Here is a 24,981-nt window from a genome sequence, read left to right on the forward strand (position 1 = left end):
AAACGATAAATTCAATAGAAAAGAGATACTGCACGTGACCAACTCAGACACACAGCCTTCCAGGTCCCCGCAGGACCAAATAAAATGCCACATACCTTTAGGGATAAATAAATTAATTGCTTTACTCCCCTCCCATGTAATCTATTTCTCTAACATTAAGCAGCAGGTGAGATACTGGTACAACAGGTAGAGTATGAACCAACTATAGAAGCTGTTGGATTCAGTTATTACCCTAGAGAATCAGCAGGAAAATAGGAAAGCTGTCGATCACTATGCCTAACTCTAAAGGAATACTGCACTAGGAAACTGATCCATTGCTTGCGCAGAAGCCTCAATTGAGCTTTTTGTAATGATGTTGAAAAGAGTCTTGTCCCATTTACACTAGCAGTTAAAATTCAGTACTGGTTCAGGGGAACACATCAACAGTGAGTCAATTTCCTAGTGAAGATGGGGCTTAAACATACAACAGGGGAAAAAAAATCAGCAACTTCAGAGTCTCTTTCCTCAAAAAAAGGTCAAAAATTCAAACTACTCAAGCAGGCAACATTTTTCATCATTTGCTAGCAGTGATGGAGAATCCTCATCTACTTTTCCACCTATGCTATAGTGCTCCAGGGCCAAAATCTTTGTTTGGTAATGGTAATTGGCACCTCAATCCAGAACTTTAATAGGTAAGTGGCCAGTGGCCATACGCTAGAATCCTTAGCTTTCTAAAACAAATTTGTAGTTCCACCTTTTGCAAAATGCACTAGCCTTTCAGCAGAAGCAACAACAGTTTTGAAATGAAAATGCCGAATTCAAACTGGCAGCATACTTATAAAAATATATAATACATTGGATGGCTTTTTTCCAGCTCCAGAGTGCTGTAAATAATACAAAAGATCAACTACATAAGAGAAACTGAGCTGCCTGAAAACTCCTGCTCATTCCCAGTGGCTGGATGAAAAAGACTGCTTTTGTCAAATACCTTCTTCCCCTAACGACAACTCTTCCCACTTCTTAGGGAAGATAGCAAACACTATGATGCACTACCTTTCTCTGCTCAATTGATCAGATTTTTACAAATGTTTTTAACTAATAACTAAACAAAATTCTGAGCCCCTGTATATCAATTAAATACAATAGAACCTGTTACAAAAACCTTGGGAATGGAGGTTGTTCGTAACTCTGAAACATTCGTAACTGAACAAAACATTATGGTTGTTCTTTCAAAAGTTTATAACTGAAAAATGCTGCTTTTAACCATCTTAATTTAAATGAAACAAGCACAGAAACAGTTTCCTCACCTTGTCAATTTTTTATTTTTTTAAAACTTGACTTTTTTTTTATTTTAAAGTAGTTTACATTTAATACAGCACTACTGCTACAACTGTATTTGCTTTATTTTTTGGTCTCTGTTGCTGCCTGGTTGTGTACTTCCGGTTCCAAATGAGGTGTGTGGTTGAACTGTCAGTTCGTAACTCTGAGGTTCTACTATACTAAAAATCTTGAAGGACTGAAGCACTCAGAGAATTCAGTAATAAACGTGATCTGTTTCTGGGTTCAACTCTGACCCAGGCTGGTAGTGATCAAAACAAGTTACACATCTAATGGCTACTCAGTCTAAAATAATTTTGGTGGCCTGAGCTGAAAGTCCTACCAAACAAATACCCAGATTAAAAAAAAAAAAATCAATTACAATTGATGCCTCTTGCTGGGAATTTCAGCAAAGGAAAGGACTGAATGGGGAATGCTAATCTCTAATACAAATTTTCTCTACACAATGACAGGGCGGTATGGGTATCTTACTTCTAGTGTCTGTGCTCTACCTATTTTATGGATAGAAAAACTTTATTCTCCAGGTTTGTCAGTCACCGCTTTTCACAAGCATCAAATGCTCTTAAAAACTAAAAAAGGAAAGATTTTTAAAAAATAAAATTAAGTGGGAAAAGTAAGTTTTGGAAGGTATGTTGATGCATACCAGTGAAATAATCTTAACGTCCAAAGAAGAAGTCTGAGAGGTCAAGAAGAGCATAGTAATATTTCTTCTCTTCCTGACAGACATTAGTTGAAATGACTAAACAGAGAGCATAAATTATATTCTGTATAGTGTAAAAAAATAGTACAAGTCATAATTAAAGTGTATTGTATCTTTACGTTGAGAAGTATTTCATATAAGTTAGAGAAGTTGACTTACCTGCTGCCGAATCCTTGGATTCCATCTAATGTAATAATTGACCCAAAGTTCCAAGTGACGCATACTGGCTACTGGATAGAGTGCTCGATTCAGTTCTTTAGTATAAAAAGGATTGGTGTGTTTTGCTTTTTCACTATTTATCAATGACCACAATGACAACGTTCTCTCAGTCACTTTCTGCAAAGAAAATGAAATGGTAAGGATTTTGAGTATTTGTACAGTATAAGAGTGCACACACTATGGTATCTTCAGTTACACTTTTCATATAGCATGGTTCTGTTCTAACTAAAAGTATCACATGTATAATCACTAAATGAAGAATATTCCACAAGCAGTGACAAACTCACAAAGTACCATAAAGTCTGTATATTTTCTTTTAGATACACAAAAACAAGCTTGCTGTCTTGCAATTGTTCAAATAACAGTGCCATTTTTGCCACCTTGGCTATACACAACTTAATTTCTTTTTAAATTTAAGATCATATATATTCCTCATGCCACAGTCAAACAATCATCAGTTTTACCTACCTCTTTTTCTCTAACAGATTCACAGCTGTACAAGAAAGTACCAAATCGGCAGCTATACAAATGATCCAGAATTGTAATCAAGAATTGTTCATTGAATTCAAAAGCTGTTGGAAACTAGGCACAAAAAAGTTATTGTTAGAGATTTGTTTCTGTGTGCATGAGTGCACACACAGAAACAGTCTGACTGAACAGCTAGTTTAAAAGAAGTCCTTTAGGAAACCTGTTAAGTTTACCTAAAAATTAGGTTTCCTGCCACAAAACAACTACAAACATGATGGATTAAATGCTCAGATAACAGGTAAGATGTCAAAAGAAAAGGAGAACTTGTGGCACCTTAGAGACTAACAAGGTGCCAAAAGTCCTCCATTTCTTTTTGCGGATACAGACTAACACAGCTGCTACTCTGAAACAGGTAAGAATGTAGGAGTGTTGACATCTTATCAATGAATACATTAGCATATGTCCTGTCAGATCAACAATGTTGCTTTACATTTCTAAGCTCAGAGATATAAAGCTGGTTCTGCCACTCCAAAGATAGATGAAGTCTCATCTTGCCTAACAAGAGGCTGGTTTCCTTGTTAATCAGGAACTTTTTCATTTTTGTCCCCAAAAGATTCAGACTAACTACATGCAGGAATTAGGAGTTCATAAAGGTATGGGGCCACTGCAATTAAGCAGAAAGCTGTTGACTTTTCTGTGACAGATTTAGCTTAATATTGGAAAAGGATTTGTTTATCCAAACAAAATGCAAGTAGGGGCTTATAGTGGGCAAAAGTAAACTGCAGTACTTAGTTGGCTGCACAGTATTATTACACTAAGTGAACTTGTACATTTCTTGAGATCTCTCAAGTGGGGACAACAAGCTTCTATAAACAGAATAAGCTGTGAAAGGGTATAGTTGGAAGACTGCGATCCACAAGATAAGTTTTAACAGAAATTCAAGGCAAAAGTTCTGTCTCCATAATGTTAGCTAAATTTTTATGAATAATTAGCTCACTGGCAGAAACGTAATTCTTCAAAGTCAGTGAAATACAGTTCTTCAGTAACGATACCATGAAAAAAGAAAAGGAGTACTTGTGGCACCTCTGATCCATGAAAGATTGCTAACTCAACTGCATCAAGATTAGACAGCCAAAATTATTACATTTAAACTAGTAATAGAATACTCAGAGGCCTAGCGAACTAGTGACTCTGCTTTGCACGGACACACGGGGGGAACTAATATTTGATTTCCAGTTCTTGATTCTCATACCTGACCTACATGGGCTAGGTATGCTATAATGACAATATAGCTATATAATATGCTATAAGGATAATATTTGTTACTTAATACGAACAGTCTGTTAGTTTATGAGGTAAAACTGAGTAGCCCCAAGCATTCTTTTCAAGCTTCAATAGGAAGAAGCAATGTCACAGTATCTTCAGGGCAAGGTGTTAGAATAGGATTACAAAAGGGGGACGGAGAAACAATCTCAATCTCAGTGCTCTGAAAATGCGGGAAGGGACTGTGAAATAACCTATAGCAGTTTGATAGACCTAGTTTGACACTCAAAGACAAAGTTTGCATGAGGAAATTGTGTTTCCAGGAACAGTTTTTGGAATGATGAAATAAAAACAAAATTATCCATAATACATTAATTCTAGCTCCTGTGATTATATGCAACAGTGTTACACTATTAAATAGATGCTTTTATGAATGTTTGTAAGTTATGTCATAGTACAGTCCTTTAGACATGAAATATTGGTTAATGAGCAAAAGGACTGGACATAAAGCCAGCACATTTTCTACTCAGAAATAGGTGGACTTCCAGCTTGGGAGGGAGGAGAGGGTTAACAAAAAAAAAAAAAAAAGAAAGAAAAGTAAATTTGTTACTTTCTACTACCTGGTCAGAGCAGCAAACTTACGTATACAGGGGTGGTTTGTTTGTTTTTGTTGTTGTGGGGTTTTGGGGGGAAATGGGGGGCGGAAGGGGCAGTATTTTTATTTATTTATTTATTTTGGAGAATTCACTCTTAATTCAAGGATAATTTTAAAATATTGCTATTTGCTGGATAACACCATCTTTTGGATATGGCTAGAGCTTACCTGCTTAGACATTTGCCACACACAATCAATGAACTGGAGAAAGATAGGTGATCTATCAGCATCAGCATGATTTTTATCACCATGGCCTATTCTCTGAAATGAAACAAAGCAAGTTAGACATTACTCACAACTGGTTTTGATATATATCTGATATCTATTTTGGTGTGAGACATGCTTCATAAATGCCAAGAGAGGTATGAAAAACACATTTGAGCTACAATACTACAATGAGGGGGTTAATACTCTATTGTCCACCCTCCTGACTTTAGCAATATCATTTTACATATTAACATTATTTTAGACCACTTAAAGATTTGAAAGGTTCTGCAGTGCAGATAACTTCTGCTAGAATCAATGGGAGTTTCTTGCTTACGGGTTGCAAGATTTAGCATTGAAATCAACCCTCCAAAGCATGGGCATCTTCAGCACCCTGAATCCTGTACATAAAGGACTATGCAAAACATGACCAAGGTGGCAAGAACTTGCACTAGTTCTTTATCTTCATTTAAGTTTGAAGCTATGCAACATCTTTGCTCCCTAATACTTACCCAGCTCAATCATTTACGCTAATTCATGCTACTGTTGCCATTCCAAATCCTGAGTTTCTTTTGAACATGCTGTAAATGTATGGAATCAATTTCTACCAACATTTTCTCAGAGATGGAAATCAAGTTTATGCTCCTTTGTCCTTCCCCTTCATGTTCTCTCAGAGAGTAAGTAGCAGCTGTTGTATAGTGCAGGAGTCGGCAACCTTTCAGAAGTGGTGTGCCGAGTCTTCATTTATTCACTTTAATTTAAGGTTCCGCATGCCAGTAATATATTTTAACGTTTTTTAGAAGGTCTCTCTCTATAAGTCTATACATTATATAACTAAACTATTATCGTATGTAAAGTAAACAAGGTTTTCAAAATGTTTAAGAAGCTTCATTTAAAATTAAATTAAAATGCTGATCTTATGCCACCAGCCTGCTCAGCCTGCTGCTAGCCTGGGGTTCCGTTTACCTAGGCCGGCAGCGGGCTGAGCTGGGCCTGCGGTCGGGACCCCGGCTGCGAAGGGGCCAGCAGTCAGAAGCCCAGACTGGCAGTGGGCTGAGCGGGGCCAGCAGCCGGGACCCCAGACTGGCAGTGGGCTAAGCGGCTCAGCCCGCTACCACTCAGCCCGCTGCCGGTCTGGGGTTCCATCCACCAGCTCCTGCCAGCCAGGGTCCCGGCTGCCGGCCCCGCTCAGCCCGCTGCCGATCTGAGATCCCAGCCCTGCCCACATAGAGTGGGTTCCTGCCTTCTCCCTGGTTCTAGCCCATTCTCTTCCTCTCTCTCTGCACTGAGCTGAGGGTGGGAGTGACTGAGCACAGGGCTGGGGGTGAAGGAGCAGGCTGGGGGTTGGGGTGTAGGGTCAGGCCAGGAGCTAGAATGAGGGAGAGGACTCAGGGTTGGGGCAGGAGGTTTGAGTGTGGAGTGCTTACCTGGGCAGCTCCCATTTGATGCAAGGGGTGCAGGTGGGAGTGTGTGTGTGGGGGGGGGGGTATAGGAGCTCCCGTTTGGTGCAAGGGGTGGAGGTGGGAATGTGGGCGGTGCAAAAGTCAGGGCATGGGGAGGCTGGGTATGTGGGGGGGTGTGCAGGAGTCAGGGCATTGGGTGTGGGGGGGCTGGAGTCAGAGATGGTGTCATGGCGGGTGCAGGGGTCAGGGCAGGAGGCTGGGGTGTGGGGGGTGCAGGGATCAGGGCCAGGGTGTCTGGTAGGGTGTAGGTGTCAGGGCAGAGGGCTGGGGGTGTGGGCTAGGGTCGTGGGGGTGCTTCCAGCCCACTGCCCAGAGCGGCTCATGGCAGGCGGCTGTAGGGGATATGCCCTGATTCCACCGCACGGCCCCATCCCCACCTCTCCTCCTCCTCCTCCCCGGAGCAGCAAGCGCATTGCGGCTCTGCTTCTCCCCCTCCCTCACAAGGGCCATCACCTGAAAGGAGGAGGGGCAGGAATCCAGCACGCTGGGGGAAGAGCAGGCCGGGGCGGGCAGGATTTTTAATGGCATGCTGCTGCCAGCCAGGGTCCCAGCCGCCGGCCCTGCTCAGTCCGCTGAGCGGGGCCGGTGGCTGGGACCCAGCAGGCTGAAGCGTGCCATTAAAAATTGGCATGTGTGCCATATTCAAGAATCTTCCTTTTCTAAAATCTAGCAGTATATTTTTTTCTAATTTTCTAAAGATCTAAGCTGAAGCAATGTTTGTCCACTGTCAGATGATCCCTCAAAAAAGACAATTCACTTGTGCTACTGTTTTACTATAACTGATGAACTAAACATCTACAGCATATCGTTAGCCTTGCTGATAAGAGAGTCTAAAGAATGTAACTTCTCGCACAGGGTAACTTTAGTAATAGAGTTTGTGCTACCAGCAGGATGTGAAAACAGCTAGCAGAAGCCACCAGCAGTATCCCCAGTTAGAAGATGGGTTTACCTGAGAGTTAACTTGGACCACTACATCCAAAGTCTGCCTTTGTGGGGAAAGTTAGGTCCACTTTGTAGGGACTGATGAAGGTGTGATGTGAAGTGAAGAGTAGGTAGTGGCCCTGCAGATATCAGAGGAAATGGCCTCCTCTCTCTCTACTTAAGTAGCAGAAAGAAAGACTCTGGCAGAGCATCTTTTCACTAAAAGAAAAGGAGTACTTGTGGCACCTTAGAGACTAACCAATTTATTTGAGCATGAGCTTTCGTGAGCTACAGCTCACTTATGAAGTGAGCTGTAGCTCACGAAAGCTCATGCTCAAATAAATTGGTTAGTCTCTAAGGTGCCACAAGTACTCCTTTTCTTTTTGCAAATACAGACTAACACGGCTGTTCCTCTGAAACCCATCTTTTCACTGTGAGAGAAGGGGGTATACCCTGCTGTCAATACAGGATTTCAGCCAGGAACTAATGGTGGCCTTAGAGGTTGGTAATCCTTGCACTGGACCATGAAAAGAGTCTGTCTTTTTGAATATCAGTCCTGTGCAAATAAAGCTTGATAGCTCCTCCCTTTATATCCTGAGAGTAGTATGTCTGTTTGAAAGGAGAGAAAGTTTAGGTAAAAGTTGGAGAAAACCATGTGGAGGTATATGATCGCTCTGGAAAAGTACTCCTGAAGCAAATGAAAAACTATCAATTTGTCTGAAAAGAAATGGAAGGTATTGGTGGCAAAGATTAATAACGAAGGAGGTTAGTTCAGGGGTTCTCAAACTGGGGGTCGGGACCCTTCAGGGGGTCGCAAGGTTATTACATTGAGGGGGGGGGGTCGCAAGCTGTCAGCCGCCACCCCAAACCCTGGTTTGCCTCCAGCATTTATAGCGGTGTTAAATACACAAAAAAATGTCTTTAATTTATAAGGGGAGTCACACTCAGAGGCTGGCTATGTGAAAGGGGTCACCAGTACAAAAGTTTGAGGACCATTGGCTTAGTTCTTCAAAACTACAAGATGGGGAAAGGGCAACTAAAAGCCAAATTCTGATTAAATCACAAGGTGCAACACATAGGGGCTTAAAGAGACAATGACACAAACTTGACAAGTCTTACTGAGAGATATTGGATCTGAAGATGAGTCATGTGGGAAAAGCCCTTGAGAAGCTTGTAAGTACAGAGGTGGGGCCTTAGGGATTCCCTCTCACCTCAAAAAGACTGTAGAAGGAGAGAGCTGGACTTGGTGTTATGGCATAACAGTGCTTTAGTCCTATGTTGAAACCTGTTATGACAAATTCTAGGACATGCTGGAAGAAGGTGGAACTCTCTCTCAGCATATTACCCAGAAAAGGTTGTCCAGCTTCTTCCATCTGTTTGTCTCATTATGAGCAGTCAGAGAAAAGCCAAGAAAAACTGCTGGAGTGAGAAAGCTGAATTTATGCTCCACGTTTCCAGTATTCTTTGCTCCGTCCTGGAGGCATATGGAAAGCTTTCACTATTCTTTGCCTCCTTACTGGTGCCCGCTAAATGGTACCATAACATTAACTGTTCTGCATTTCCAGCAGGATGCAAAAAAGGGAGACAAAGTAAATGAATTTTGAAAAAATGAAATAAATGCTATGGAATAGCTTCAAGTCTAGGTAAGACTGATCATTCTGCTCAGATTTATTTTTCTTCATCACTTTAGACAGACAGTAAAGAACAGATCAAAACTAGACATGTTGATCAACTGAAAAGTTGAACACATTTATTAGAACTTTCATAGCACCAAAGTTTTAATACAAGCATCTAAAAATCTTCCTTGTTTTAGAATTTACAATATACATAAAAAACTTTAAAACAATTCCTTTCAATTATTTCCTCCAATTCTTACCGATGCAAATTTGTGTCCAAAGCTTATCCACTCCTTTTGTACCAGAACTTCAAAACCCACAATTGTTCTGTAGTAGCTGTCTAACATCAACATGGCTAGAGAAGTTAATTGTGCTGTTCGGTCCCAACCATCACTACAGTGCACCAATACTGAGCTCTTCCCTGAAGACACCTTGTCTGCCACTTGAATAGCTCCTGTCAAGACAAGCTGACAACGAGGTACAGATACCAGACAATTCAGAAGGTTAGATTTATCATTCCAGCAAAAATTATTGATTTCTTACAATTTTAATTAAAAGACTTGGGGAAGAACACCTGTGTGTGTGTTAAATTGATCAGATTTTTCTGGGAGTTCAGCAAGCAATTTGCCATTTCTACTGTAAAAAAAAAATGAAGACCCAAACTATACAAGATAGGGTTTACTAAGAAAAAGAGAACCAAACTCATCTCACAGCAACTTCTCAAAAATGGGAACGAAGATAGTGTCTTTACCATACTGAACAACATAAAAGCTTTTTAAAAATAGGATTACCACAAGAAGTACCTGTGTTAAAAATTACACATTTCATTTAGTTCCTTTTGAGTTAAATATTTGAGACAGATGCTATTGGTAAAAATAAAGCCGGTTTTATCCTTTTCTCATGTTTATTTTTGCAACCATTCACTTAAAATTGAAATTCTAAGTAAACAGTAGTTACTACAGCAGGGCATACGTTATAAAAATGCAGAAATGTTAGGGGTACAAGCCCAAAAACCAACTGACAAAATATACTGCTAAAAACATTTTTATGATTAATCCATACCTTAAAAATATTTTATTTCAAGTACAAAGTGGAATGCACACAACTCATTTGCAAAGAAAATGAAGTTCAAAAATTCATGTAATAAACATTGCTAGACTAAAATTTGTATGTTTTGTAAATTGCAGTTTATTTAAACATGCAGTAAAATAGTTTAATTTTCTCTATGTTCATGTGCCATTGGAACTCAAGAATCCTTGTTTTACAGCACTCATTTATTAATATAATCTTAATCTTACGTTGTCTTGTACTTACTCAATTATTAATTGCCTTCATCTTCTCCCACACAAAGCAAAGTATGTCAAGTATGACTGGAAAAAGGCTAATGTAGTGCCCATCTTTACAAAAGGAAAGGAGGATCCTGGGAACTACAGGCCAGTCAGCCTCACCTCAGTCCCTGGAAAAATCATGAAGCAGGTCCTCAAGGAATCAATTCTGAAGCACTTAGAGGAGAGGAAAGTGATCAGGAACAGTCAGCATGGATTCACCAAGGGCAAGTCATGCCTGACTAATTGCCTTCTATGACGAGATAACTGGCTCTGTGGATGAAGGGAAAGCAGTGGACGTGTTGTTCCTTGACTTCAGCAAAGCTTTTGACATGGTCTCCCACAGTATTCTTGCCAGCAAGTTAAAGAAGTATGGGCTGGATGAATGGACTACAAGGTTGATAGAAAGCTGGCTAGATTGTCGGGCTCAACAGGTAGTGAACAAAGGCTCCATGTCTAATTGGCAGCCGGTATCAAGTGGAGTGCCCCAGCGGTCAGTCCTGGGGCCGGTTTTGTTCAATATCTTCATAAATGATCTGGAGGATGGTGTGGATTGCACTCTCAGCAAGTTTGCAGATGACACTAAACTGGGAGGAGTGGTAGATACGCTGGAGGGTAGGGATAGGATACAGAGGGACCTAGACAAATTGGAGGATTGGGCCAAAAGAAATCTGATGAGGTTCAACAAGGACAAGTGCAGAGTCCTGCACTTAGGATGGAAGAATCCAATGCACCGCTACAGACTAGGGACCAAATGGCTCGGCAGCAGTTCTGCAGAAAAGGACCTAGGGGTTACAGTGGACGAGAAGTTGGATATGAGTCAACAGTGTGCCCTTGTTGCCAAGAAGGCCAATGGCATTTTGGGATGTACAAGTAGGGGCATTGCCAGCAGATCGAGAGACGTGATCGTTCCCCTCTATTCAACGCTGGTGAGGCCTCATCTGAAGTACTGTGTCCAGTTTTGGGCCCCACACTACAAGAAAGATGTGGAAAAATTGCAAAGAGTCCAGCGGAGGGCAACAAAAATTATTAGGGGACTGGAACACATGACTTATGAGGAGAGGCTGAGGGAACTGGGGATGTTTAGTCTTCAGAAGAGAAGAATGAGGGGGGATTTGATAGCTGCTTTCAACTACCTGAAAGGGGGCTCCAAAGAGGATGGCTCTAGACTGTTCTCAGCGGTAGCAGATGACAGAACAAGGAGTAATGGTCTCAAGTTGCAGTGGGGGAGATTTAGGTTGGATATTAGGAAAAACTTTTTCACTAGGAGGGTGCTGAAACACTGGAAAGCGTTACCTAGGGAGGTGGTGGAATCTCCTTCCCTAAAAGTTTTTAAAGTCAGGCTTGACAAAGCCCTGGCTGGGATGATTTAGTCGGGGATCGGTTCTGCTTTGAGCAGGGGGTTGGACTAGATGACCTCCTGAGGTCCCTTCCAACCCTGATATTCTATGATTCTATGATTCAATATTTAAAATGATAAATGTCTCTTACTGTTGGCTAAATAGGGATATTAGCATGATATATTCTTAAGACTAGTACAATCTAGACAGAGCTATTGGATATTAACACATCTATACATGAATAATTTTACAGCCTGACTAATCAAAAGGTAACCCACTTTGTGTAGAGTAGATAAATGCTGCCTCTTTTTAAAAGAATTATTTTGGAAAACAGCATCTGTAATAAAGACAGCAAGTCTGATATTTGCAGAAGTCCTACCTTACCGGCCAACCCTTTATATAGTTTCCAACAAGCAAAACAGCAAGACATTTTCAAGGTCACCCAATTCCAGAACAGCAGTAACTACAATTCTTCAGTAATCACACAAATTACAAAGCAAACTAATGTAGTTTTTATTTTACAAAAAGAAAAAAAGTCAAGTGAAAAAGTCTTATGTAAAACAAGTGAAAATACGATCCCTATAGAATATTATTTTGCGCTCGAAACTCACCTTGATATGTTCTAACCAGTGAGTTGATTCCAAACTAGAGAGCCAGTGCGATTCTTCTACATTAGGATAAACAATGTCCTTCAACTTTTTTAAAGATTCCCTCATGACATGAATATTATGAATATCTAGGAAGAAGAGTTCTGCATTGGGATATGCATCATCGCCTTCATATCCTCCCCCAGTGGCCTAAAAACCAAAAACAGATTTGAAATCTACTTTTAGTTGTCATTTAAACTCTGCTGAAATACTTTAAGATTGAGAGGATTAAACCTTCTTTAGGACACCCTGCCACATTACCAAGTCAATTATTTATGAGGAAGTCCACCTATATAGCCCAACTATAGTAGGCAAGCCCTATTTTTATATTATATTTAATAATTATTCATTATATTTTTAGAAAGCTTTTTCCCCTCAATACAAATTACATAATAAAGAAAATAGTAGAAAATGCAAATCCAAGGTAGCTCGCTTTGTGCATGGGTATGGCCCAATAAATGTTTTTTGGTAAATGGTCTAACGAAGTTCAAATCTGTCCATCAATCCAGTTCTTTCTGGAACCCTCATGAGTTGCTGTTGCTGCCGCCTTGTCTTAGATAAACATATCAGGCCATGAAGTTAGAGAATGATTTTGGCAACTCTTACAGGGTCCTTTGTAAGGGCTTGATCCAGGTGTCAAATCTGAAGAGCATCACTTTCCTTATTACATTCAGAAGCGTAATCTTCCTACAATCTTCCTTAGTGTACCAAAGTCTGCATGCTCCTTCGAGCAAGGCTCCAAAAAGGAGAGTTATTTACTAAAGTAAATAGGAATTACTGGCCATACAAGCTTCCTCACACATTTCACTCTCCTACCATCATCAAATGCTTCCACTTCTTCCATCGCCTTTATGCATCTTTCAAAACAAGACAATCATTTCAGCTTTGATTTGGTTTTCGAGTTCCTGAACAGACCTGAACACTGATGATATTCAGGTTCTTTATTTTCATGAGTGCCAAAATTAAGAAGTGAAACAAAACAGTTATAACAATGTTGGCTGAAAGAGCTAAACTTTGTGAAGGTGAGTCCCATAATCCATGGACTGGATTGAACTAGCCAGACAAGCAAAAATGGAACAAGCACTACATCAGATAGGATCCAGGCTGCTTTGAGGACCAACGGTTATACCCCTCTATATATATATAGACTCTATATATACACATATAAGTAATGGTGGTAAATAGCCTTCCCTTGACCAGACACCAACTACCTTAAACACAGGTAATTTTTATTAAGACATCCCGCTGTCTAACCATGTTGGTTTGTTTGTTTTAATTCCTGAGTATTATTTTTACTAGCTAAACAAATTTATGATTTAAGTATGGAGGAAACGGATTTAAAATAAGTGGAGCTCAGATGGACTAGAAGATAAAAATTAAAATATAAGGTACATTCCACAAAGCAGCAATATCTCAATCTTCTGATTGTACTTAGCACACTGGATCATCAATGGTAGTAATGAAATGAGGAATTATTTATTCACTACATTTCTATATTAACTAGACAGGAGTTTAATCAAGAGGAAATGACAGTTTTTTCCTGTTTCCATATTACAAACTTTAATTAATGAAAGCACAGGTTTACCCACATTAGCACCAAGAGTCTCAAAGCTTGCTATATTTCAGTGTCCTGTTTATTTGCTCCTAGAATGAATAAAGTTTAAATAATAAAATTCTCTATAGCAGGGGAGGCCAAACTTACTGGCCCTCTGAGCCGCATACGACAATCTTCAAAAGTTTGAGAGCTGGGGCACGCCTGTTGGGAGCCAGGGCTTGGGGCTTCAGCTGAAGCTCCAAGAGTCCCCTCCCCACTGGACAGAAACTCCTACCCCACCACCCTACTGCAAGGCAGAGGTCCTGGGCTCCCGGTCTGGTAGGCGGAGAGGGGGGCGGGGCTCATGAGTCACAGTAAAAGAGCCACATGTTGCTCACAAGCTACAGTTTGGCCACCCCTGCTCTATAGCTTGACCAATAATTTTGACAGACAGAATTCACGGAGTGATCACCATCAGCTTTACTTTAAGTGAGTTTTCTAAGAGCAAATTTTCTGTTTCTTGCATAACACATTTTAAGATTCTTACTAAAAAGTCACTGCTATGGCTGCTCTCTCAGAAGTTCCATGGCAAAGCAGTTGCAGAGGCCGATTCCTGCTTGCTGTAAGGAAAGAGAAAAATACACTGCCCCTACAAGTCATGCTAAGAGACTAGGCTTTTCAAGCGGTCTGAAATCACATTTCCCACCAGTAAAAATTCAACCCAACCTTCTAAACTATAGTGAAGAACGAGTACATGTGTAGTCCACTACCATTGCCACAGGATGGGGCTTTCTCAATGTGTCAGAGCTGTCATCCTGCCCCTAAAATGAAAGGTGTTTATATAATGTAGTCCCTTTTATTAGGTTTTATCCATCCTGGAGTAAGGAATGATTGTTACTTCAGCTCTAGGGCTTCAATAATTCCTACTGGCTGTGTGGTCTTTGGGTGTGGATGAAAAATGACATTCAAAGCCCAGGGAGTAAGCCCAAAATCTTGTTTACATAAGAGTTATCCAAGGCAAATCCAAAACTCTCCATTTTGCAGCTTCTTCTTCATTCTGACCTTACTCTACAGGCCAACCCTTTGCAGTGTATAGGTCAATATCCCTCAAACCCAGCAAATGCACCCTTCCACTGCTTCTACAGCTTAGAAGATTGAAAATACTTTTACTCAAGGGGGAATTCTGCACCACTGCGTGCACAAAGAATTCATGTCCCCGTAGATTTTTTTTTTCACAGCAGAAAATACATTCTGACGGCGAGGCGCTGCAGTTACACCTTTCGCCCACCAGGGGCTGCTGTGGTACCAGAACAAAGGGCAGCCAGCTCACTAGTCATAACAGTCAACAGCAGATAGGGAGGAAAGGCTGCGTTCCTCACAGTGCCCTGCCCAGGGTGCCAGGTGAGGAGGCACAGGATATGGGGGGTTGGGAGGAGACAGACAGAGGGTGGCACATGGAGATGCTGGGGGGTTACACAGACTGGGATTCATAGAATCAAAGGACTGGAAGGGAGCTTGAGAGGTCTAGTCCAATTCCCTGCGCTCAAGGAAGGACTAAGTATTATCTTAGACCACCCCTGACAGGTGTTTGTCTAACCTGCTCTTAAAAATCTCCAATGATGGAGATTCCACAACCTCCTTAGGAAATTTATTCTAGTGCTTAACCACCCTGACAGGAAATTTTTCCTAATGTCCAACCTAAACTGCCCATGTTGCAATTTACGCCCATTGCTTCTTGTTTTATCCTCAGAGGTTAAAAAGAACAATTTTTCTCCCTCCTCCTTGTAACAACCTTTTATGCACTCAAAAACTATTGTGTCCCCCCCCCCCACCCCCACAATCTTCTCTTCTCCAGACTAAACAAACCAAATTTTTTTAATCTTCCCTCATAGGTCATGTTTTCTAGACCACTAATCATTTTTGTTGCTCTTCTCTGGACTTTCTCCAATTTATCCACATCTTTTCTGAAATGTGGCGCCCAGAACCAGACACAATACTCCAGTTAAGGCCTAATCAGCATGGAGAAGAGCAGAAGAATTACTTCTTTTATCTTGCTTATAACACTGCTGCTAATACATCCCAGAATCATATTTGGGTTTTTTTTGTTTTTTTGGCGCAACAGTGTTACACTGTTGACTCATATTTAGCTTGTGATCCACTATGAGACCCAGGGCCCTTTACGCAGTACTCGTTCCCAGTTTGTATGTGTACAACTGATTGTTCTTTCCTAAGTGGAGTATTTTGCATTTGTCCTTATGGAATTTCATCCTATTTACCCCTCAGACCATTTCTATAGTTTGTCCACATCATTTTGAATTTTAATCCTCTCTTCCAAAGCACTTGCAACCTCTCCCAGCTTGGTACCATCCACAAACTTTGTGTGTACTCTCTCTGCCATTATCCAAATAATTGATGAAGATATTGAACAAAACCGGACCCAGAACTGATCCCTGCAAGATCCCATTTGATATACCCTTCCAGCTTGACTGTGAACCACTGAAAACTACTCTCTGGGAACCGTTTTCCAATCAGTTATGCACCCACCTTATAGTAGCTCCATTTAGGTTGTATTATATTCAGAAGGGCTTGGGGGAGGGGGGCAGGGGGAAAAGGAGGAGAAGAGAGACTGGGGTGGGGGGGTTGAATGGGAGTGGGGGTGCAGGGCCACATGGGGTGGGGGAGTGAGCAGGGATACATGGAGATGGGGTGGTTGAGTGGGGGTGCAGGGACACATGGGGACAGGGGCAAATGTACCTGACTGAATGGGAAAGGCTATGGGTCAGCCAGAGTCTCCATGGGTGAGGCCCCCCAACAACCTAAAAATCTCTCCCCAATCCCCCTGAAACTCCCCCAAAACTGTTCCATACTTCTCCCACCCACATCCCACAACACTGCAGGTTCACGCCCAGGCGCCTTCCCAGCAATTACTTCCCTCTCTCTCAGCTCCTCCATTACTGATTCCCCCAAGCCTTTGCACTGCTTCTGAGGCATGCTGGAAATATGCTTCTGTATTGTAGTTTAAATTATTACTCAAAGCTATGTATTAATATGCCTAGTAAGTAATCTATTTGTCAAAAAACACTTCCTGAATGATTTTTGTTGTCTGTATTGTTACAGACATACTTGTTGATAGAGATTTTGAAATAAATTACCAAAATAATTGAAACTGGCAAGATTATATTGTGTTATTTTGACAAATAAAATAAGCAGAACTTTAAAATATTGTGCACAGAATTTATTTTTTCGTGCAGAATTCCCCCAGGAGCAATAAGTAGGATTGATAACTCCTACCTAGCAAAAAAATGTTTTAAAAGAACCATCAGACGACAAAATATTTAGAACATTTTTCTAAAAAGCTGAAAAGCTGTACAGGAAAGTTACAATAAAAGAAATGTGTGTATAAGATTTGGCCATAATCCATCTTTGAATTAAGTCCAAAAAAATTTAAATCATTTTTGTAAGAAATGGCATTCCTTCCACAAGGAAAACCACAAGAGGATTACATGCTGTAACAAAGAGATAATGTTTTGGTCACCCACTAAAATTAAGTGTGCAGTGTAAAATGTTATTTGGGAACTAAAATGCAGCCAGTTGAACCAAAGCCTTAAAACACAACCAATCAGATTAAAATCTAGCTAAACTGTCTGTGATAAAGTACATTCCATACACTTCAGAGAAAAAATTAAAGCCATATTTCTTTTTTAATAAGCTATTCCATATTCCCAGCAAGTGGCCTGCAAAAGTTATTTTGTTTGTTATTTATGTTTTTGAGTTACAGCAGTGCAAAAACATCTTGCAGAATTCATTTTTTATCCCACCTTTAGAATTCTGAAGCAGCCCAACAAATATATTATACATATTTGCTACAGGCTTCCAAGTTCCTCCACTTCTGAGGGGACTGTAACGTAGTGTGTTACTACTCGTATTTTGATGGCATTTTATTTTAAACTACCAACAGTTAAAAAAAAAAAAAAAAGAAAAGAAAAAAAGCAACTGTAAAAATCTTACAGTTAGAAACAGCAAACTTATGACACAATTGCTTTTTCAGAAACAGGATTTTTAAAACATCTACTTACCTTGTTAGCTACTGCATTTACACTGGGTCTTGCATCATAGATAGTCAGTTTTGAGATCTGTCCATTAGCATCCCTGATAATATCAAGATACCTTTCGTCATCTTTATTCCTTTTCCCACTCATACCAACAAGAGGCTGACTGGAGCGCATAACAACAGCTTGGTTCTCTGGATGAATCCATGACAGCACCTAGCCACATGCCAAAAAACGTTATCAAGCAACGTACTCTTTGAGAATCACAGCTTAAAGCATCAAAGTTATGTTCTTTATAAACAGTTAATGGGAAGTCTAAAATATTTAGACCTCGCTAAATTGGAAGAAATTGAAAAGGTAAGCGTATGTTTTGTCTTAAGTTAGAGTTATTGGCTACTATTTCTAGTAAAAGATCATTGCACAAGAACTACTGGCATGTAAAAAGTTTATTCTCCTCTTGTGTATGTAACTCCTATTTAGGTCTCCTGAAATTGTATGCACATATACAAGGTCAAGTGTATTCTGTAACTTCAGAATTCATCTCCTTAATCTCATCTTTTGTTAAATTCTAATGGCTGGGTAAATAATTTTGAAAATGCAAACTGAGCATAAACTAATGCAAAAATGCCTGCCTGAATCAGCAAAGAGGCTGCAACAATAATTCAGAGGTGTGAACAGATCCCATACATTTCAGTTAGAGTCCCCATGATTCTGCAACTGCGTAGTCTAGCATTTTTCCATCATGTCACATAATTCAGCATTTTTGCTCCATCCAGGTGCCTGAAATTTTGTTTTCTCTCCCTGCAGCTGCCTCTTGCTTTCCAGATCTCCCGACAACGGGAAATTAATTTGAGTACAGTTTGTTTTCTCTCCCTTCACTGTTCCACTAAATCAGAGAATGGAAGGGAAAAAAAACAAGACAGCCCAGCTTCCTAGTCTATGAGAACAAAGTCTGAGGAACCAGTGAGATGAGCCTCTGAAACTGGCTACAATTTATCCATTGTCCTTGCACACAGAACAGGAAGAAGAGTCTGAGCACGTTGACAATACTGTGAGAACATGGGGGTGGAGCCAGGCCACCTTGTGAGCATCCTCAAAAGTAATCACTGTTGAAAATAATCCTCAATGAAGATTACATCAACGAGCCATAGTTGTCAATGTTTGTGTGGGGATGGGAATGAATGGTTATTTTATGGTGATAGAATAAGTTCATGCTGCACAAGAATTTGATCTCATTGTGCAGGCATATACAGAACCTAGCAAGATTTAGATGAGATTAGCCTGGTTACAAAAAGAACTAACCGTAAATCCATTAGATAACCTTAATCACGTCACTAGATTTGATCTAGCACATTTTTTTTTACATGATCATATGAGTGCGCCTTTAACAAAAAGAGTGAAAGTAAAAACAAAAAACAAACCAAAATCAGTCAAAATGGTTTAAACAGAACTAGAATTTTTAGTTTTTATATTTGGCTGCAATTTGTTACTCTGTGGTTTCTATTCTAAAGTTAAAGAAGTTCTTCTAGGACTACCTAAAACGTATTTTAATTGTCTAAGTTAAAAATATTTCTTCCAAGCTATTAAAAAAAATAAATAAATAGCTGGCAACTCAGTAAAAGGATACTATGTAGGAGGTCTGGCTCTATGAATGACCTTCAGATTTGTGTTAGACTGCCAGGTGGTTTGCATGCATATGAGAAGGATAACATTTGTTATCAATTCTTAAGTGCATCCAACAATAGTCAGCCCACAAAGTAGTACAGATGGTGGCCTGAGGCTTAGGCTCTGTCAACAAAAGGGAATGTGCAACAGTGGCAGTTATTGCTAGGAAAGGGAAATGAGAAGAGCAAAATGGGGATTGGAGATATTTTTGTAGGGGAACCAGAAACAGGGCTTGGCAGTCTCAGTAGTTTAAAGCAGTAAAATCAATTTAAGTTACTTGGCTGCAACATAAAAAAAAACCCTCATTTCTCAGGCCACAAGAGTCATATATTTGCATGTAAACGTCACAGTAATTACTCTTTAAGGCACATTCTATCACATACAGTACTTACTGGAATTCTATTTCGGGACCTAAAAGCAGCAACTTTCTTGAGATCATCATCTGTGGCATTATATGGGACTACCAAAAGTGATGGATATGTATCACATAGTCCATAATGTTCATTGATAAAAGTTACTCTCCACTGTTCATTGGGCAGTCCCTTAAAAACGAAACAGAAATAAGGTATGTTTTACTTGGTATTTTATAAGTTTGCAAATTCTTCTTTATACTTATTCTTTTACATGCTATTATGGCCACATGGTGGCAACAACCTACCAATTTACCATGGGTAACTATTGTAATGATGATACGGAACAAATGGTAGCTTAGAAGATTACAGGACCACACAAGACAGGACATGGCTGATGGGTTCACAATCTTTAACAACTACAGTAGTTAAAACACGCTTGCCTGTATAGGCGGTCCTTTTCACAAACTGTATTTTAACTAGACCTTCATGTAAAAAACAACACTGAAATTAGGAGAAAAAAATAATTCAACAACAAGTGAAAAAAACCTTCTCCCTAATTTAGGGGTAAAGGAGGGAAAGAAAAGCTTTTTCCCCCTACAGAGACAACTGCCTTTCCAGCCTGCCTGTGAAAAAAAGGTTACAAAAAGGCACAAACCTGAAGAGAGAATTAGAGGAAAGGCCTTCCTCTCAAATTTTCTCCTTCTCATACCCTAACAAAGCTTGAGTCTTATATTTGTTTGAAGTTTGTTGAGGTTGAAAGCAGACTCCTGATTAGATTAGGAAACAAAATGGCCTCTTAGCTGAACAGACTACTGATATAACAGGATGTTACTCAGGAGACTCTATTCCCCCAACAGCCCATCAGCGAATTCAGAGGGGCTAACAAGCTCCCCATACACTCACACACACTGAGTGGGGTTTGTGTGGGTGTTTGAATTTTTACCTTTTCTTTAGGCCTGGGCCTCTAAACCTCGGACCAAACAGATGCTGCGTGAATCTGGATACTCCTTAGCCCATCAGAAAATTACAAGGAAAAAATCCAAGAGAGTTATGATGGCTTGTTGTGTAAACATGAATTTAAAACTTCTTAATGTACTTAGTATTTATGCGATATGTCATCATGAAAATAGTTTTGGTGCTATTCTCAGATGTATTTACCTAATTAACAAACATGCCTTTTAAAACTAAGTATACCATGCCCCCTTTCCTTTGTTGCCATTACTTTTTTTCCATATCAATTCAAAGCGTGAACTGATTTTATATAAACAACCACTGTAAAAGAATGTGCAGTTTCCATAATAAGCAATTTTCTAAACTTTTGGAAATACCAGACTGGATGGAATTTGCATACTTAAAGTATCCTAAATGCCTCTGTTACATTGTCACTCTCTCAACTTTTGAAGCAGGGCTCAAAATATCCAAAATTAGCAACACAGACTTCCAAGAGTGAAAACTTCTAGATTTTTTAATATTATATACTGACCAGTGCATGCAGCTAAAAAAAACCCCAACAGCTTTTAGAGCTGATTTATAAACTTGTGAAATGCAGGGTTTACAATGTAAAAATCAAACTTTGTGTTGTCCTATAATTCATTTTACATGCAATATAGACAATTGAGAACTGTTGTAACTATTCAGTAAATCTACTAAATAATAATAATAGCGTGCTATAATGGTATTTATCAAGAGTCTAAAAAGAAATACAGCGACACCTTACTAAGTTTTTTTTTTTTTTTTTTAAACAGTCTTGGAGGTTCCACCATGTTTTGTTTTTAATCTTACTTTTTTGTCAGATCTGTCAACCTTTCTCTACTTCACAATTTATTCTCCTCCTCCACCCGCCAAAAATGGTGACAAATGACCTTGCTACTTTCTGAAATTCACATACAAAAACCAGGTCTCTCTACATTTTCAGATAATGTTTAACTCACTTGTCTCCTGTATTCAGACATTGGATTATAAACCATCCAACCATTTTCAGCAAACTTTTCTTCATTTACAAATGCAAAAAAAGGCTGTAAGAGGGAAGACAAAGGAATTTAATACATAGAATGCCAACTGAAGGTAACTTACACAAGAAAGATCCTCACTCATCATGTCCCAAATGACTAGATCAATTTTCTGGTGTTGCTACCCCCATTGTATGTTCTGTTCAAAGTTGAGGTGTGACAGATGAATGTAAAACAGTACTTTTTGTATTGTACTCTAGATATTCACAAAATCTCGAATGAAACAATGTAAATTTGACAATTAAAAGAGTTTTAAAATAAATTTTTTAACAAAAAGTTTGAAAAATAATATAAAACCTGAAAATTAGGAGGGTGAAAATGGTAAGAAATTATTTTTATATATTTTAAACCAAGCAGGTGACTCCTTGAGTGATTTTAAAATTTTTTACATTCCAGGTAGTTTCATATTCCACCCAAAGTAAACAACTTCTTTTCTAATAACTGTCAATGCTATTATTACTCAAGACATTAGATACAAACATGAAGGCGGAGAACAGATTGGGTTGTTGCTGATGTGTATAAAGGCACTTGAAGTCATATAGCAACCTCAGGACAAAGGAAGCAGTTTACCTTTCAGTAGCTTTAATACGGAGTTGGAAAAGACTCCCTAATTTTTATAAAAGCTGGCTTTCTATAGGTTATGCAGCTCAATGAGTCAATACAGCTAGGTTCACCTTTTTTGAGAAACATTCATACTTATTTAGAATCCTCTTACCTAGGACTCCTACCAGTAACTTCATGGTACCCTTTAATTCCTATTTACTTCCTTGTTTTGGCCACCTTCAAGTCGGTAACATGCTACATAATTCATTGCTTTTAACAATCATTGCAATGGTGGTGTGGACTCAAAGCACCTCCGTCAATGTGAAAAGCAATGACTCTGTGGTATATCAACTATTTGTTACGCCAGCTGGAGAAAGAAACTAAGAAATGGTTTTATAGCCCAAGGACAGGCGGTGAGAGAAGAAGTGCCAGGATGTTGCCTCGAGAGAGCTGTAGAACAGCTGTAAGGGGAGGAGAGGGCCAGGGCAGCTGATGTCTAACAATAAGACAAGAAATCACCTTGCTACTCATATGACAACATTTAGAAAAGATAAACTTGATGCTGGATCATCAAGCCTCTCAGAGCTGTGCAGTTCACACTTACAAGTCTAGAGCTGGACTAACCACAGCCTGACACACAGTAATTGGTACGGGGAGGATGGCATGGGAGGAACACGTCCTGGTAGGTAAGAATCAAGATCCTGAAATTAGATTACTGCATCTCAGGAGGTTAAGGAATTCTTCACAAATGTGCCATAGGTACAAGTGTGCATGGGCTTCTTCAACAGGCAAGTCCTTCTCTTGAACAGGCTGAGTTGCAATGAAGCTAGGACCTACAGCCTTCTGTAGCTTGAGCCAACCGGATATTTTGGGTTAACTCAGGCCTGACGTGTTGCACATGTTTAAATCAAACAGTCACTTATGAGTAAAACATTTAAAATGGAATCCTGCAACAGGAAGAGTGGTTTTCATTTCCCTAAACACACATTCTATCTCAGACTGACAAGCCTTAAAAATTAGTTATTACACATACATTGTAATTGCGTGTACTATTTAAGAAAATATTGCATCTAACCCATTAGAACTGGGAACTATAACAGCTTAAGCGCAACAAAATTACTATTAGATTAGTGTTCAGTTCCAAATTAATTCTCAGACAACTTGGTAAAGAAAATAGTTACACTTTCCCTCTTTATACATGGCAGCCTTCAATAGGAGTAAGCCTTAAATAAATTTTGACTGAAGTTGATTGTACTAATTAGGGGGCCCATGTCTCTCAAGAAAAAGAGGTCTACTAGAAACAGAAGTGAATATTTGAAGGTAGGCAGAAGAACTGTAAAAATAATTGAACAAAAACAGAAGCTCACAAACCACTGAAGTAATTTATGTGCACTGAACTCATAGCACATGGCCATTTTAAAGTGGTAATTTATTATACACAAAATTTGATCCATCTTTCATAAGAATCCACCCAAGGGCCTACCATCACAACACAGAAAAGGGCAATTTTAAACTAGAGGCTGAACAAAAATAATACTGGAAATATTAGAGAAATTGATCTCTTAAAACAGGAGTTTGTTGCTTATTCAAGGTGACCCTTAAATGCAGGTTTCACTGGAAAATTAAAACATTCCCCAGTTCAATCACTGAGAAATAAAATAAGAACAAGCTGTCTCTGGTACTCTATGCCAGCATAGATTAAATATTCCTATCGCTGATAAATTTCCTGTTAAAATAAAATAAATCAAGAAGCTGGTGACCCAATCTAGAAGTAGCCAAGTTGTATGTTTCACCACGAAAATAACAAAAAAATCTTTTTCAGATGGAGAATGACATAGGGAAACCCTTATTTTAATTTCAAGTTTCAAAACTAAAATGAGAAAACTGTCTGTAGAGGGGATGAATGCTTACAATGGGAAAAGAGATTTCTTTTAAAGCAGGACTCTGTGCTCCCATGCGTATTATATGTCATTCAGGTCTTATTTTGAAATATATAGATATACAAATTCTAGTCTCTTTTTGTTAGAACAACAGGATGATCTAAAACTTTAAGAGAGCAACCACAGAAGTTTAAGAACATAGTATTTAGAAATGATAAGTTCCCTTTAGGAGTCAAGTGAACTACTTTTAACTCCTTTAACTTTTCTCAGAGTTGACAAACTGAGAAGAAAGCTAATTCTACAAGTCCCGAAAGGTGAGCATTATCAATTGTTTACTTTACTAGATATCCTTAGAAAAGCTAGAATATAAGCAGTCAATTGAATTGTGCCAAAAATCTGCTGTATCTCATTAAAACATATAACAGCACAACACAATTATGAAATGCAGTGAAGACAAGAAGCTTTAGAAGAATATGGAATGAAGGAAGCATTTGGGGCTTTTCAATATATTTATCAGAACTATCCTCTAGGAGGAGAATCCCAGCATGTTATATGCTTTCAAAATAAATGTTAGGTCTGCTATAACATTTCTGGTAAAAGATGAAAGGATTTAAAAAGTGGAGGCCGACTGTGCTTCTGTATCCTTACACAGGAGTTGAATAAGCTATTACTAAAAAGCATATATTGTACATATATCATCCAAAATAAAGGTCTGGTAACAATCAATGACCTTACTCATTAGAGAAGAAAAATGTGGTAGAGATTGCTTTATAAGCTAAACATTCCCCCTCTGCCTTCCACTTAAGCTTT

At 39.3% G+C, this 24,981-nt stretch overlaps 1 protein-coding gene across 3 annotated transcripts in view; it reads right to left on the minus strand.

Annotated features, from left to right (window-relative positions):
• The window catches only part of MTM1 (myotubularin 1), a 76,785-nt gene that overhangs the window by 3,800 nt on the left and 48,004 nt on the right, over positions 1 to 24,981 (minus strand). For all 3 annotated transcript variants that reach the window (XM_048864994.2, XM_048864992.2, XM_075132556.1), the window contains exons 7-14: positions 21,671 to 21,754; positions 19,779 to 19,928; positions 17,749 to 17,937; positions 12,103 to 12,288; positions 9,087 to 9,293; positions 4,791 to 4,883; positions 2,705 to 2,818; positions 2,177 to 2,353 (exon numbers count right to left, since the gene is read on the minus strand). In XM_048864994.2, the coding sequence (XP_048720951.1) occupies positions 2,177 to 2,353; positions 2,705 to 2,818; positions 4,791 to 4,883; positions 9,087 to 9,293; positions 12,103 to 12,288; positions 17,749 to 17,937; positions 19,779 to 19,928; positions 21,671 to 21,754 (1,200 nt within the window). The remainder of the gene's footprint in view (positions 1 to 2,176; positions 2,354 to 2,704; positions 2,819 to 4,790; positions 4,884 to 9,086; positions 9,294 to 12,102; positions 12,289 to 17,748; positions 17,938 to 19,778; positions 19,929 to 21,670; positions 21,755 to 24,981) is intronic.

This window comes from Caretta caretta, chromosome 9 (assembly GCF_965140235.1).
Source record: "Caretta caretta isolate rCarCar2 chromosome 9, rCarCar1.hap1, whole genome shotgun sequence".
Classification (NCBI taxonomy): Eukaryota; Metazoa; Chordata; order Testudines; family Cheloniidae; genus Caretta; species Caretta caretta.